At 57.8% G+C, this 12353-nt stretch overlaps 5 protein-coding genes across 5 annotated transcripts in view; 2 read left to right on the forward strand and 3 right to left on the reverse strand.

Moving 5' to 3' along the window:
* Positions 1-728: 728 nt before the first annotated feature.
* On the forward strand, positions 729-1727 carry SPRG_12581 (hypothetical protein; the record flags this gene model as incomplete). The annotated part of the gene is made up of 1 exon (XM_012351327.1): positions 729-1727. The coding sequence occupies one exon, from the start codon at positions 729-731 to the stop codon at positions 1725-1727; it is 999 nt and encodes a 332-aa protein (XP_012206717.1).
* A 2707-nt stretch (positions 1728-4434) lies between these two features.
* On the reverse strand, positions 4435-5444 carry SPRG_12582 (hypothetical protein). The gene is made up of 2 exons (XM_012351328.1): positions 4644-5444; positions 4435-4595 (listed from the first exon to the last, which is right to left on the reverse strand). The coding sequence occupies exons 1-2, from the start codon at positions 5422-5424 to the stop codon at positions 4495-4497; spliced, it is 882 nt and encodes a 293-aa protein (XP_012206718.1). The 5' UTR covers positions 5425-5444; the 3' UTR covers positions 4435-4494.
* A 717-nt stretch (positions 5445-6161) lies between these two features.
* SPRG_12583 (hypothetical protein) lies at positions 6162-7799 on the reverse strand. The gene is made up of 3 exons (XM_012351329.1): positions 7643-7799; positions 6922-7593; positions 6162-6857 (listed from the first exon to the last, which is right to left on the reverse strand). The coding sequence occupies exons 1-3, from the start codon at positions 7793-7795 to the stop codon at positions 6180-6182; spliced, it is 1503 nt and encodes a 500-aa protein (XP_012206719.1). The 5' UTR covers positions 7796-7799; the 3' UTR covers positions 6162-6179.
* Positions 7800-8313: 514 nt separating this feature from the next.
* On the reverse strand, positions 8314-10536 carry SPRG_12584 (hypothetical protein; the record flags this gene model as incomplete). Its single annotated transcript, XM_012351330.1, has 1 exon — positions 8314-10536. One exon carries the CDS (start codon positions 10534-10536, stop codon positions 8314-8316), a length of 2223 nt encoding a protein of 740 aa, XP_012206720.1.
* Positions 10537-11703: 1167 nt separating this feature from the next.
* SPRG_21161 (hypothetical protein) overlaps positions 11704-12353 on the forward strand; it is a gene marked incomplete at both ends in the record, with an annotated part of 1575 nt that continues 925 nt past the window's right edge. Inside the window, 2 exons of the mRNA XM_012351338.1 lie at positions 11704-11865; positions 11917-12342. Coding sequence (XP_012206728.1) covers positions 11704-11865; positions 11917-12342 — 588 coding nt within the window. The remainder of the gene's footprint in view (positions 11866-11916; positions 12343-12353) is intronic.

Here is a 12353-nt window from a genome sequence, read left to right on the forward strand (position 1 = left end):
CGCGCTTCTCGCCGCCTTGCGAACATTGAGGGTCCACGGTCGTCGAGCAGCGTGGCTACCTCCGTCAACAGCGCGACAACATCACTGAGAAGCGCCACGAGCGTCACGCCGCCCTTCCCGCGTGGACCACCGCCGGTCGGGTCGTCCTTCGGCGATGGGTGGGGAAATATCTCGGCAGGATTACACGGCGTCGCGTCCTGGACGCCGTGAGAATGTACACGGTACTACTACCGCAGTGAGTGGACGGGTCTTGCCGTAAACACGTAGGAACCTATGAAATAGGTATCGAGATTGATTGTCGAGAGGTGCAACACTGCTGCCTCTGTCGCTTCGCAAACGCCGACACCACTGGCTTTGTGGGTGATGGCGATACATTATTGTACTTCCCAAGCCCTGGCTCGATGCGATGGCGATTCGATGATGCGTACGCTCGCGGGTCGCGTCGAAGGAATCAAGTTGCTTGAGAGCGATCCTTAACAACTTTTTTTGAACTTCAAAAATCGCTGTGAGGCTGCTTTGGGTGGCCACGTTCGCCGCTGTCATTCCATCGACTGGCCTTTTTAACCAATGAATACGCGCCTGGTGCTGTGTTTTTATCCAATCACATAGACTAGAAAATATTGAAGATCGCCAAACGCAGCGGGTGTGGAAGGTAACGCTGGGCATGTCTCGAGCGGGCACATTCAGCATTCGACACAGCCAGCAAAAGACGTCGACAGCGGTCAACCATGGTGCGTCGACCGTTCATCAAGGCAGCACTCGATGGAGTGCTACCAAGCAAGAAGCTCAAGCGACAGATCGAGCACATGCAGGGGACGCTCCACCACGCCCACGAGGCGTACGAGCAGGCCACCCACGACCTCGCCGCCATGAGTACACAGATAGACAGCCTCAGCGCGGAGAACGCGCAGCTACGCGCAGACCTGGAAGCCGCGCAGGCCAAGGTCGCGCAGCTCACGGCCGACCAAACCGCCCTCACGGAAGCCCACGAAATGCGTGTCTACCGTCTCGAAGCCGAGCTGCGGCTACAGGACGCGCTCAAGCTCCGATTCAATGCCGAGCGCATGGCGTCCGAGCTCGAGGCCATGCAGGCGCACGCTGAGCACCAGCGCCGCCTCAACCAGCTCGAGAGCGACCTCATCATGGCCCGCGAGACCCTCCACTGCTTCATGCGCCAGCAGGCCAAGCTCCGTGCCAGCGGCCAAGGCGACATCATGTCGGCCGCGCATGTTCACGCGCTCGAAGCCAAGTGCCGCGATCTCAATGACGACCTCCACGTCTACATGCAGCTCAACGCGTTTCTGCGCCAAGAGAACAACGAGAAGACGCTCGCGCTTCAAGCCGCTCTGCACAACTTGTATGACGCCAAGCGCAAAACGCTCAAGTCGCCGAGGAAGCCAGCGCTGGTGGTCGAGCCAGCACCCGAGTACATTGAGGATTGCACGTCGAGCTCGGACAGCGAGGACTTGAACCAAGAGACGCAATACGTCGACTGGGACGCCGACCACGACGCCGCCGTCTTTCAGAGCCTCCACGGTCTCATCCAGAAGCGCGCTCTGAAGGCACTGACGCCGCTGCAGATCCCCACCAAGCCGGCGAGTAGCCGCATCCACCACGCCAAGGGCATGGTACGCAAGCGCAGTCCGCGCAAGCCCCACGCGAGCCCGAAAGGCAAGACGTCCAAGGTCTGCCACACGGCCGAGGCCACCGCAGTCTGCTGCATCTAATGTCCGCCCCGTATTATTTAGCTCTAAAGGCACACACACACAAGTCCGTAGAGTGTGCCACGTCTCACTAACTTATAGAACCTAATATGATTTTCTATTCCAACAACACATCGTCGCTTCCTGCTTCATGGTCCTGCTTGGAGCGCCGCGCCGCTCGCTCGCTCGTGTCCTGTCAAACCTGGGCAGCGTTTGCGCGACAAGCCTCCGTGGGATACTACAGCATCCCGTACCATGTAATCGTGCCTGTCTCTGGGAAGCTAGAAGGGGCAGCTGAACGAAGACTGATGTCTGAGACGAAGTAGCTTCGTCAACTGGTTGAAGGTTAACCACCACAAACACTGGGTGCACGCTTCTCGGCCGTCTTCCAGGCGCAAGACGCAGCGACCAACGCAGCACTATAGCCAACGACCGGACCATCGATGTCGGTAGCATCATTCTTGTGGTCTGTCGCGAGTTAAAAACACGCAAGTCGCGCTTCTTGGGTGCTGCTCAACGGCATGCATTTTTGGCGCCGCGGACAACGACGGCGTAAAATACACGAATTTTGAGGTGCCTATGAGTCCGGTGTCTCGAATCCGCGTCGTGCAAGGGCAAGCAGCTCGAGAATCCATTAAAAAAGCGCGCGGGGCCTGAATTTTGTGCCACTGAACGCTGCTTCTTGCGCCTGATCCCGGCTTTCCATGCAGACGACGAGCGTTCGCCCGTCGCCGCGACCTCAACGAACGCAGCTCTTGGGTGCATGTACAAGGACAATCAGCATGCATGCACGAAATACGCGGGCGACGCGGGCAACATCATCGATCAAGTCGAGCGAGCAAGGGCTGGCGTCTGGTGCAAAGTTGCGTTTATTTAGTCGATGCCTGGAATCTCGACATGGACCAATCACAGCGGGTTCTATTTTTTGACGGTTTTGATTTTTTGCAAATTGGCGCCAAGAGCGGGCAAGATCCCGGAACGAGCAGCCGACCGTGTGCAATACAGCGGTAGCACGTAGCGCGACAGGACCCCGTGCGTCCGGTTGAGAGACACAGGACGGATGTGGCGCCTCCCTTGTGTTGACGTGCCACATCTGCGCGCGACTAATGAAAGCCAGCGCGGTCCTGGTCGAAACGAACCATCATTACTGGTACCGACAGAGGAGCAAACTTTATGGAGCCATGGGCTGAATGGATGCCAAAAGTTGCAGCCCGTGTCAAGTCCCGTCGTGGGACATGCTGCTGCGATTGGAGGCCGCCGTGCTTTACGGTACGTATAGAGCTTTGATGTAATCGCGTCATAGGAGCACTATTCGAGCAGCCGCCAACGGACACGTCGTCACAGTGAGATCACGAGCGTCGTCTTCGGCGTCGTGGACAAATCACCTCTCATCACTTGAACTTGCGTCGCACGACGCGATGACAACCTGCTTGTTGCACTGTCAACAGTGCATGTCCTCGCACCAAGGCGTCAAGGAGCTCGTGCTGGACCCACATTTTCTTCTTTTTTGATCATGTTCGCATGCAAATACTATCGATTTCGGCACACTCTTGCTTGGCGTCAACAAGGACATTGATGTCATGTAAGCGTCGAGGCGAGTAGGTGCGGTCCTACGAGTAAACGCGTGAAATGCTATAGCGTGGAGTCCAACGACAATCAGTCATTTGACGTACGTACCTCTCCTCTACAGAGTGCTCCACGGTTGCGCATCGAACAAGCGGCGACGAGCGATTCCACAATTCCCACCGTCGTGTTCCGACAGTTTACACCATGTACTAGTAGTTTATGATCTTTCGGTCGTGCTTGGGATGTCGCCACGATTTCCGGTGGTTGTTTCTCGCCAACTCGTAGACTATCAAGATGTCAAGTGTGTTTCTGGGTGGGGACGGAAGGTAATGTTGGTAGTAAGTGCTACAGATGCGAACTTTGAAGACTGAAGTGGAGAAAGGTTCCATGTGAACCTGTAGTAAGCTTGATAACTCGTTTAGGGCATCTCGGCAGCGCTCCAAGTGAGCCCTACCAAGATCAGCGTTTTCTGCATCTTTCTCGCGTTCGTATGGCTACGCTCGTTTGTGAAATACTCCTCGGTCCAGCCTCGGATGCGACATCAAGCTTCCTATCAGCCCAGCCCACCGCTCTCATTTTGGTCGGCACCAAGGGAATGACTACATCCTTTGTCACCGAAGAGGACGCAAGTTTCGGCTTGCATGCGTCTGTTGACACCAACTCTGTGACGTTTCGGGGCGCTTTGCTACCTTAAAACGTCGAGCCAGGCGCGGACTTAAGCTTGACCACGTGCCCGTAGGCATGTGGAACGGGAAGACGTCGCCTTGTGTCCTGCTACTATGTGCGATGATAGAATCCTTTCTTCGTGCTGTGAACGCTTGGGCGTCTTGGAAATCGTGCAGCGGCGATTGATCTCGACCAACTGAACCACACACTATGCACAGATTCCCCATGGTCTAGTCGCCACAACAACCAATGTCCCTTTCACACATGCATTCTACTACACCAAGGACCAAGGGTCCATAAAATTATATGGACTCTTGGCTAGACACATCACCGACTCTGCCACGATACTGCCCACTGCGTCCCTCACCAGACGTCTTCCAGCGCGTGGCATCGCCGTGTTGCTGCGCTACCAGTGCTGGCAACATGGCAACGGCTAGTCGTGCTGGCTAGCATCAGGACTTGGGAGGGAACTCCATGCGACGACGATGCGGAGTTTTGAGACGTATAGGATCAAGCGCTTTTAAGTTATACACATAAGAGAAGCGAGTCGTTTGCGTCTTTAGGAGGCAAGCGGTCGCTCAAAGCGAATCACCGCCGGGCGTTGCGCCTCGCGGAGCCGCGACATGATCTTGGAGAGGGTGATGCCACAGAGCGAGAGCCCTACGCGGAACCGCTGCATAAGACGACGTCGACTGGAAGACGATGTACCGTTGACCGAGAGGATCACGACGCCGCTCGTGATCTGCGTATACTTCTTCGACTCGGTGCCATCAAAGCTCTCCTTGACCACCGCGCACTTCTTCACGGGGTCGTATCCGAGCTTCATGCCCATCGATTGCTGCTGGAAGACAACGTCGAATCGGTTCTCGGCCTCGTGCTTGTGGTGGCTCGGGTCGTCGTGGTGGCTGTGGTTGTTGTCGTCGACCGAGCTCGTCGGGCTATTGTCGTAGTGCTCGTCGTACTCCTCCGGGACCGTTGCCGTGGTTGATGAAATGCTGTAGGCGGGCTGGCGGCTGCGGGCCTCCGTGTACGTCGAGGCCGGGAGGTCCATGTGGTAGCTGGCCGTCGGCTTTGGGTTGGTCGATGCCGGCGGCGTCGAGAGATGCAGTGTCGGCGTGACGACCGGGAGCAGGCGCGGGAGGTGCAGCGGCGACATGGAGCTGCTATTGCTTGTCGGCGGCGTCGCCACTTGCGGCGACGGCGGCACCTGCTTGGTCGTCAGCGACATGGGCGGCGGTGCGCGCGCTCGCGGCGTCTCGAGGAACTGGCGGTAGCTCGCGGGGTCCGAGCCTGAAAAGTAGGCGTAGAGCAGGCTCATAAATTCGGCCTCTTGCCGGGCTTTGGCCGTCGAGACACGCGCTTCTTCTTGGCGGCCGATGGCGGCGAACATGGCGAACTGCTGGAAGAAGATGTCGGACTGCGACGTGTCGACGGGCGGCCGCTCGAGGCTCTTGCGCAGCGCTTGGGCTTCGGCCACGGTCACGCTCATGCTCGGCTCTCGGACGCTGCAAAAATGGGCCGCTTTTGATACAAAACCGCGGCCTGTCTTTCGGGCCTCGAAAGAAACGAAAAAATTGATTGTTTTTTATCTATCCTTGTATATAAATACCATGGTTTACTCTATGTTTGTATGGATTTGAATACAAAATGAAAACGATCGGCTTTTTATTCGACCGCGGTGCATGCATCTTTTTTCTACAAACGGCCGCAGGTATTGTCTTAGAAAAGTACATTCGACTGCTGGATACAACGGTTCACGGGCTGTCGACAACTCATCTAAGCGAATGCGTCGCGACGAGTCAGCCTCAGCCGCCCGCTTCAACTTTGCCAGCGCCAGCGAGAAGCGCCAAGGGATCCCGTGACGCGGCCGTGTCTGCACCCCTGCGTGTGGTCAATATCGTGGCAATATTGATGCGCTATTATAGACAAAAGACTATTTAATCCGATTTAATTAGAAGGAAAAACCATCATCAAAGGCATGACACCAGGTGCAATTTGGAGGTGGCACGATGGCTACGCTGCCGTGGGTGGCTCTGGTCCCCTTTCGCCGCTGGACGCCTCGTCGGTCCAGGCCATCTCGACGCCTATCATAGTACATGGTGATGGTATCTTGCCCCGTGTTCTCTTTGGCTACCAACCACCGCCTCGACCACCCGTTCGTCCCTCCCTTCATTCAGCCCACGGCGCCACACAGTCGTCGTGCTTCTCATCATGCGTAGTATATACAGAAAAATGTCGTTGCAGTTAGTGAAGGCGCCGCGGTGGCGGGCTCGCTTCACTGTCGCTTTCTACATACAATTGGGCAAGGTCGACGACCGCGTCGGCGTCGTCGCAGATCGACCGAGCACGCGGCTTGTACGTCGGCGCGCCAAGGACACCACCGTGCTGCGCGTCTTGCACGTACAAGAGCAGGCTCAAGCCAAACGCTGTCACGGCAAGGAGGAGGAAGAAATACAGGTCGTAGTCGAACGCGCCGGTTGTGTCGCGGAGGTAGCCGACGAGCACGTTGCCGCACGTCGCCCCAAAGGCGTCAAGGACCTCAACGATACCGAACGCGATGCCAAAGCGCTCCTTGGGGATCGTGAGCGGGATGCTGGCCATGAGCACGGCGGGCGTCGTCGAGAGGCAGAGCGAGATGAGGAGCAGCGGCACGATCGGCGTCCACGGCGTAAAGATGAGCCACGCGTACGCTGCGACGCCGCAGAGCGTCGAGAGAACGACCCAGATGAGCCGACCGCCAACCATGTCGAGGAGGAGGCCGAGGAACGGCGAAAACATAACAAGTGAGTGCGAGAGGCTGCTCATGTACCCCGCGTTCACGATCGAGTAGCCGTGCACTTGGTAGAGATAGCTGGCCGAAATGTTTTGGAAGAGGTGGAACACGTTGATGAACGTCACGTGGAGCGCGACAACGATCCAAAACTAGCATGCCGGAATATCATATCAACTTGATACCTTGATAGAAAAATAGAAAAAGAGCATGTACCATGGCGGGAAACGAGCCGGTAAAGTCGCGGAGCGTTGTGTGCCCGAGGCGCTCGATGGTCGGCTTGTGCTGCACGACAAAGTACATTTTGAGCCAACGCAATGTCGGATCGAACGGCGCGCCTGTCCGCACTTGAAACTTGAGCCGCTTCTTGAGCCGCTTGAGCACGCGTGTGAGGCGGACGACCGCGACCGCAAAGAGAAGCGACCCGAGACACACCGCATCTCCGTACCAAAACCCATAGACATACCCGCCATAGTGCAGGGCCACGGGCGCGACCGTGGCTTTGGCTAGCATCTTGGCAAGGTTCGTCACGGCGACCATGGTACCCATGGCGAACGTGAGCTCGGACGCGTCAAACCAGTACGCGACGATCGCGCGGGCACCGACAACGACGCTGCCTTCGCCCATGCCAAAGATGATGCGCCCCGCGAGTGCATATGGCCACTCGTGGACGCCCATGGCCCACGCAAATAGCGTTTGGCCACAGCACATGAGCACGAGGAAGAAGAGAATGCAGCCCGAGCCTTTTCGATCGAGCATGTGGCCGCCGAGGAAGGGAAGCACCATGTTGGGGATCGAGACGGCCGAGTTGATCGCGCCGTACATCGTGTTGGAAATCGGGTACGTGGGATCGTCGAGCATAAGCTGCTCGAGCGACGACATGCCGTTCTACGCAGCGCGCACCGTACAGTCGTCGGACAGCCTTGACAATGTGTACCTTGACAAAGTGCCCACCAAACGGTACCCAGCACACGCAGAGGAGGAGGAAGAACCGGTGCGTCGGACTCGTCGCCTTCCATGGCTGCCAGCGCGATGCCTTGGCCAAGATGTACTGCATGCGCAGCGGCGTCGTCTCGGTCTCGGACGCCATGTCGAGCTGTGGCAGCTTGCAATGTGTGGTGAATCCGGTTTGGAACATATCTTGGTGTGAAATGTGCTGTGTGAAATGTGGCTTTTCATGTTGAAGTGGGTGGCCTCGCTCGAAATCGAGCAGTTGACCTCGTGCTCAAGCCGCAGCTGAGTTATCACCCCACACATTCGTGTACTGTCCTGGCACACGGCTCAGCGCCGTGTGTGGAGGCGTGATGGCTCGCAGCGCGATGATATTATTTTAAAATTGAAAGCGCCGTCTCGATAGGCCAGTGGCACGCGGGCCCCAGCGGTCATCCACGCGCGCGAGCTGGAACTGCTGCAACGCGTCTGCGACATGCTGGACTCGTGACCAGCAATGGCACAGCAGCCACACGATGATGGATCGGCTGTTGCTGGATAGAACGCGTGTATTTTTCACGTTTCCCACATTGCACTTTGTGGTCGGAATGTTCTTTTTTTGTTCGAAATTTACCGGATCCGATTCGAGAACCGGATGGCATCACGGCTACGTTCTTATTAGCCCGAGGCGACCTTGTGGGGCGCGCCCACGGGCAAGTGCTGCTTGAGGACACGGAGCGCGTCCGTGGCTCTAATGCTCAGCGGATGGACGGTACCAAAGGCCTCGAGGGCCGCCAGGTCGCGCGCCGCATCGCCCCACTCTTTCGCCTTCATGCTCGTTTGGCTTCGATTGAGGTAGAAGACCTCGACAGCGCTTTCGAGGTGCTTTGTTTCGGTGGCGCTGGGGCCGAATGTCGTCATGGCACTGGCAGCGCAGTCGAGGAAGATGGCTTCGGCGGCCTCGAGGGCGTGGGTTTTGACCAAGTGCTCGGCGAGCGCAAAGCGTCCGAAGATCGTCGCTGGGTGCTGAGGCCCAACCAAGCGCGTTTGGAGCGCACAGTACTCGCGCAAAAGGGGTTCCGCGGCTGCAAACTCGTGCTTGGCTTCAAACAGCATCGCAACCGACAGAATCGTCTTGGCAATGCCAGGGTGCTCGGGCGGCAGCACTTGGCGGCGCGACGCAAGGCAAGGGACGAGGAGCGCTAGCGCAGCGTCCAGTTTGCCCTCCTGTTCGTACATTTGGCCGAGGTTGGACATGGTCGTGAGTGTGTTGGGGTGCGACGGACCGAGCACTTTGGTGCTAATCGCAAGCACCTCTTGAAACAGGAGCTCGGCGGCGTTGGTCTTTTGGGCCTCCCGGAGCAAGCTCGCGAGGTTGCTCATTGTCATGAATGTGCTCGGGTGCTCATGTCCGAGTACGCGCTTGCTCCGCTCGACGCAGGTCGTGTAGAGCACCTCGGCGTCGGTCAGCTTTTTCTGAGCGGCAAAGTTGGCGGCGGCATTGTTCATGGTAGCCAGCGTGCTTGGGTGGTCGACGCCCAGAAGACGCTCGCTGTCCGTGAGGCACTCGACGTACAGCGCGGCCGCCGCGTCAAAGTGACGCAAGTTGTTCAAGTTGGCCGCAACGTTGTTCTTGAGCGTGAGCGTTCGCGGGTTGTCGGGGCCAAGCGTCATAATCGACGCCGCCAAGCACTCGTTCAAGAGCGGCGATGCCTTGTGGTACTCACCTCGCTCTTCGTATAGCGTCGCGAGGTTGCTCTTGCAAACAAGCGTGCTTTCATGGTCGTCGCCACTCACCTGCCGGCGTCGGCCAATGCACTTGACGTAAATGGCCTCCGCGGCATCGTACTTGCCGAGGTTCTGCAGCGTCGTCGCCAGTGTCTCGAGCGCGATGATGGCGGCTGGCGCGGTCTCAGCGAGGCCGAGCTTTTCCCAGCCGAGATGGCAGTGTCCAAGAACCTCTTCGGCGCGCGCGAATTGGCCTTGTTCGTTGTACAAGGTCGCCAGCCGCTCCATCGCAACGAGGGTCTCCGCGGCGTCTGGTCCCGCACACTGCTTCTTGGTGGCGACGGCCGCGTCAAGAAGCCGCTCCGCGTCGGCAAACTTGCCTTGGGCTTGGCAAAGCGACCCGAGCTTGAGCTGCCAGTTGGCTTGGAGAACATCCGAGGTCGATGCAATCTTGGCTTCTAGTGTCGTCGCCATCCACGCGCCAAAGACCTGAAACACCAGGTTGTCCATGGCCGTAAACCCAATGGCTTCGATGATCGCTGCTGTAATCTGCGCCTTGTCCTCGGGTTTGAAGGCTTCGCACGCCTCGCTCTTGACATGGCCCAGCATGTCGTAGAAGGTGTCGACGCTCACGTGATCGGCGAACCGGTCCGTCTCGGCGCGCGTCATCGCGACGTGGAAGGCACTTTTCGTCGAGACGGTCGCAAAGATCTCAAAGACGCACCACGCGCGGGTGAGCGGAATCGGCCGGTCCCACGGCAAGAGCACCATAATGACATTTTGGATCGCGCCAATCGAGCTCCGAAAGGTTGTCGTCCACCATGAGAAGGGCTTGATGGTCGTGTCGTGCTGCGAATTGCAAAAGAGATCAAACCAGACAACGTGCTCGGTCAATGGTTTCTCGGCGAAGAAGAGGCGGAGGCTCTCGACGACGTCCAGAAAGAGGTACTTCCACGCGTGCGACACAAAGTAGCGCGCGGGCTGCACAAACGGGGCATTCGTAAGCTGCTCGACAAGCGAGAGTTTGGTGTGCGCGGTCGTCGGCATCAGAAACGACGTGCTCACTTGGGCAGTCGTGAGGCCGACGAACGCCGCCTCGCCGCCATGGGACGCGATAAAATCGTCAAAGAAGGCGAGCGTCACACCAAGAGGCACGGGAAGCGGTGAGGTCATGGCGTTGCCAACCCGTTACGCGATGCAACGACTCGCATCCCTTTGTAGAGGTCTGTACGTTGGCTGCCGGACGATGCGTACTATTAGGACGTGGATTGGCGGCGCCTGCGTCGCGCTCGCAGACGGTTGCCAGCGTTGCAGGACGATTGCGAGAGCGGGTTGAGAGAGCAAAAAATGCTTGCTAACGTGAGCACCATGCGGAACTTGTCTTCAACACCAAAGGGTTCTTTTTTTATTTTTTGATATTTCGCCACCACCCAAACCTTGCCGAGACATGGCCAAGAACGATCATAGATACCCCAGAAGCAGCGTCTATATATCTAGATGACGGGATATCGTGATTCGACTCGCCTTGTCCGAGACGTCACCCGTGACCGATCGTCGTATGGTGGTGACCCACGGAAAAGATCGCCTTGGCAGCGACGCCATCAACGATAGCGCGCAGGGTCAACCACTTTAGATGCGTTGCTCTGCGAGTGGATGGATGCCTTTACTGGCCCTTCTCACACTACTAGTCGGCTTGTACTGTACTGGTAATACTGTAGTTGTGGCTCCAAACCACGACGACACAATTGCCTCCCTGCTGCTGCTGCGCCTCGTTGCAGCAAGCGCCCTGTCGAGTGACAGCTTGGCGAGCTCTAGTAGTTGTGTGGCTACTCGCATTGATCGCGTCCCGGGTTCACATCCTCCGCCGCTGTCCAACGTAGCACGGCTGCGCATTTTATGCAAACGCGGCTACTTGCATTACTCGACAGCGTGCAGTAGGACTTGCCCTTGTCGGCAAGGGCAATCACGTTGTCTGCTTCGTTTCAACGAGTTTCTTACTGACCGTGAACGCGTGCACGAGGCTCGGCACGCGTGGCGCCAGTTGGTCTTGACGTCGACGAGGGCGCGCAACCGGACAAGATGGCACGTTGAGGCCAAGGGCAAACTCGCCACTGGCCGGTGGGCACACGCTTTTCCAACCGAATGCAATATGATTGGTGCTTGGAATATTCGCCTCATTTGATTGGCTCAAGCCACACGGCCCCAAAGAGGCGACAGCGCATCCGAAGGGTCCGCGTTCATATTACACCTGGGACCAAAGCAGATGGGGTGCACCTAGGCTGAGCCACGTCTCGGCAATGCGGTCATTTCCCAATTGGCCACCGACCGACTCGACGAGCCATGTCGTCCCGCGCCTCCGAAGCCACGGGGCTCCTTCAAACCGCATCCCGCTACTATGGCGCGTCGGCCTCCTGGCTCTTTTGGCTCCCGACCGCGCCGAGCCACCGCTTTTACCTCCTCGTGCTCATCTGTCTCATTCCGTTTGGCGGCCACTTCGTCAAGGTAACCTCCTCATCGAGTTGCTGCCCCGTTCCTCACACGTCCATGGCATAGAATGAAATGTCGTCGCTCCAACAACTCATGATCGACGACAAGGAGTTCCCGATCTCCAACACGATCTACGGCGCGTTCAACTCAGCGGTCTCGGTTCCCAACATGATCATCCCGTTTGTCGGCGGCCACCTCCTCGACTGCAAGGGCCACGTCACGATCCTCTACTTCCTCATCCTCATGTGTTTGGGCCAAGCGCTCTTTGCGTACGCGATGCAGCTGCACTCGATCTGGCTCGCGATGGCCGGCCGCATCATCTTTGGTCTCGGCGAGGGCAGCGTCGTTGTCGGCGGCCGCGCGATCGTCGCGTACTGGTTTGACCGGTCCGAGCTCACGTTCGCCATGGGCACGTCCGTTGGCATCACCAACATCTCCAAGATGCTCGCCAAGGCCACGGTCGCCCCCGTCGCGCTCTACTTTGGCAGCTACGTGTACGGTCT

The sequence above is a fragment of the Saprolegnia parasitica genome, assembly GCF_000151545.1.
Source record: "Saprolegnia parasitica CBS 223.65 unplaced genomic scaffold supercont2.78, whole genome shotgun sequence".
Taxonomy (NCBI): Eukaryota; Oomycota; class Saprolegniomycetes; order Saprolegniales; family Saprolegniaceae; genus Saprolegnia; species Saprolegnia parasitica.

Excerpts from the sequence above, each read along its gene's own strand:
- SPRG_12582 (XM_012351328.1), bottom strand. The coding sequence starts at position 5,424 with ATGAGCGTGACCGTGGCCGAAGCCCAAGCGCTGCGCAAGAGCCTCGAG. Across the intron at positions 4,596-4,643 it reads CGTGATCCTCTCGGTCAACG|GGCTCTCGCTCTGTGGCATC; the intron begins GTACATCGTCTT and ends GGTTCCGCGTAG.
- SPRG_12583 (XM_012351329.1), bottom strand. The coding sequence starts at position 7,795 with ATGGCGTCCGAGACCGAGACGACGCCGCTGCGCATGCAGTACATCTTG. Across the intron at positions 7,594-7,642 it reads TTGGTGGGCACTTTGTCAAG|AACGGCATGTCGTCGCTCGA; the intron begins GTACACATTGTC and ends CGCGCTGCGTAG. Across the intron at positions 6,858-6,921 it reads CCGGCTCGTTTCCCGCCATG|TTTTGGATCGTTGTCGCGCT; the intron begins GTACATGCTCTT and ends CCGGCATGCTAG.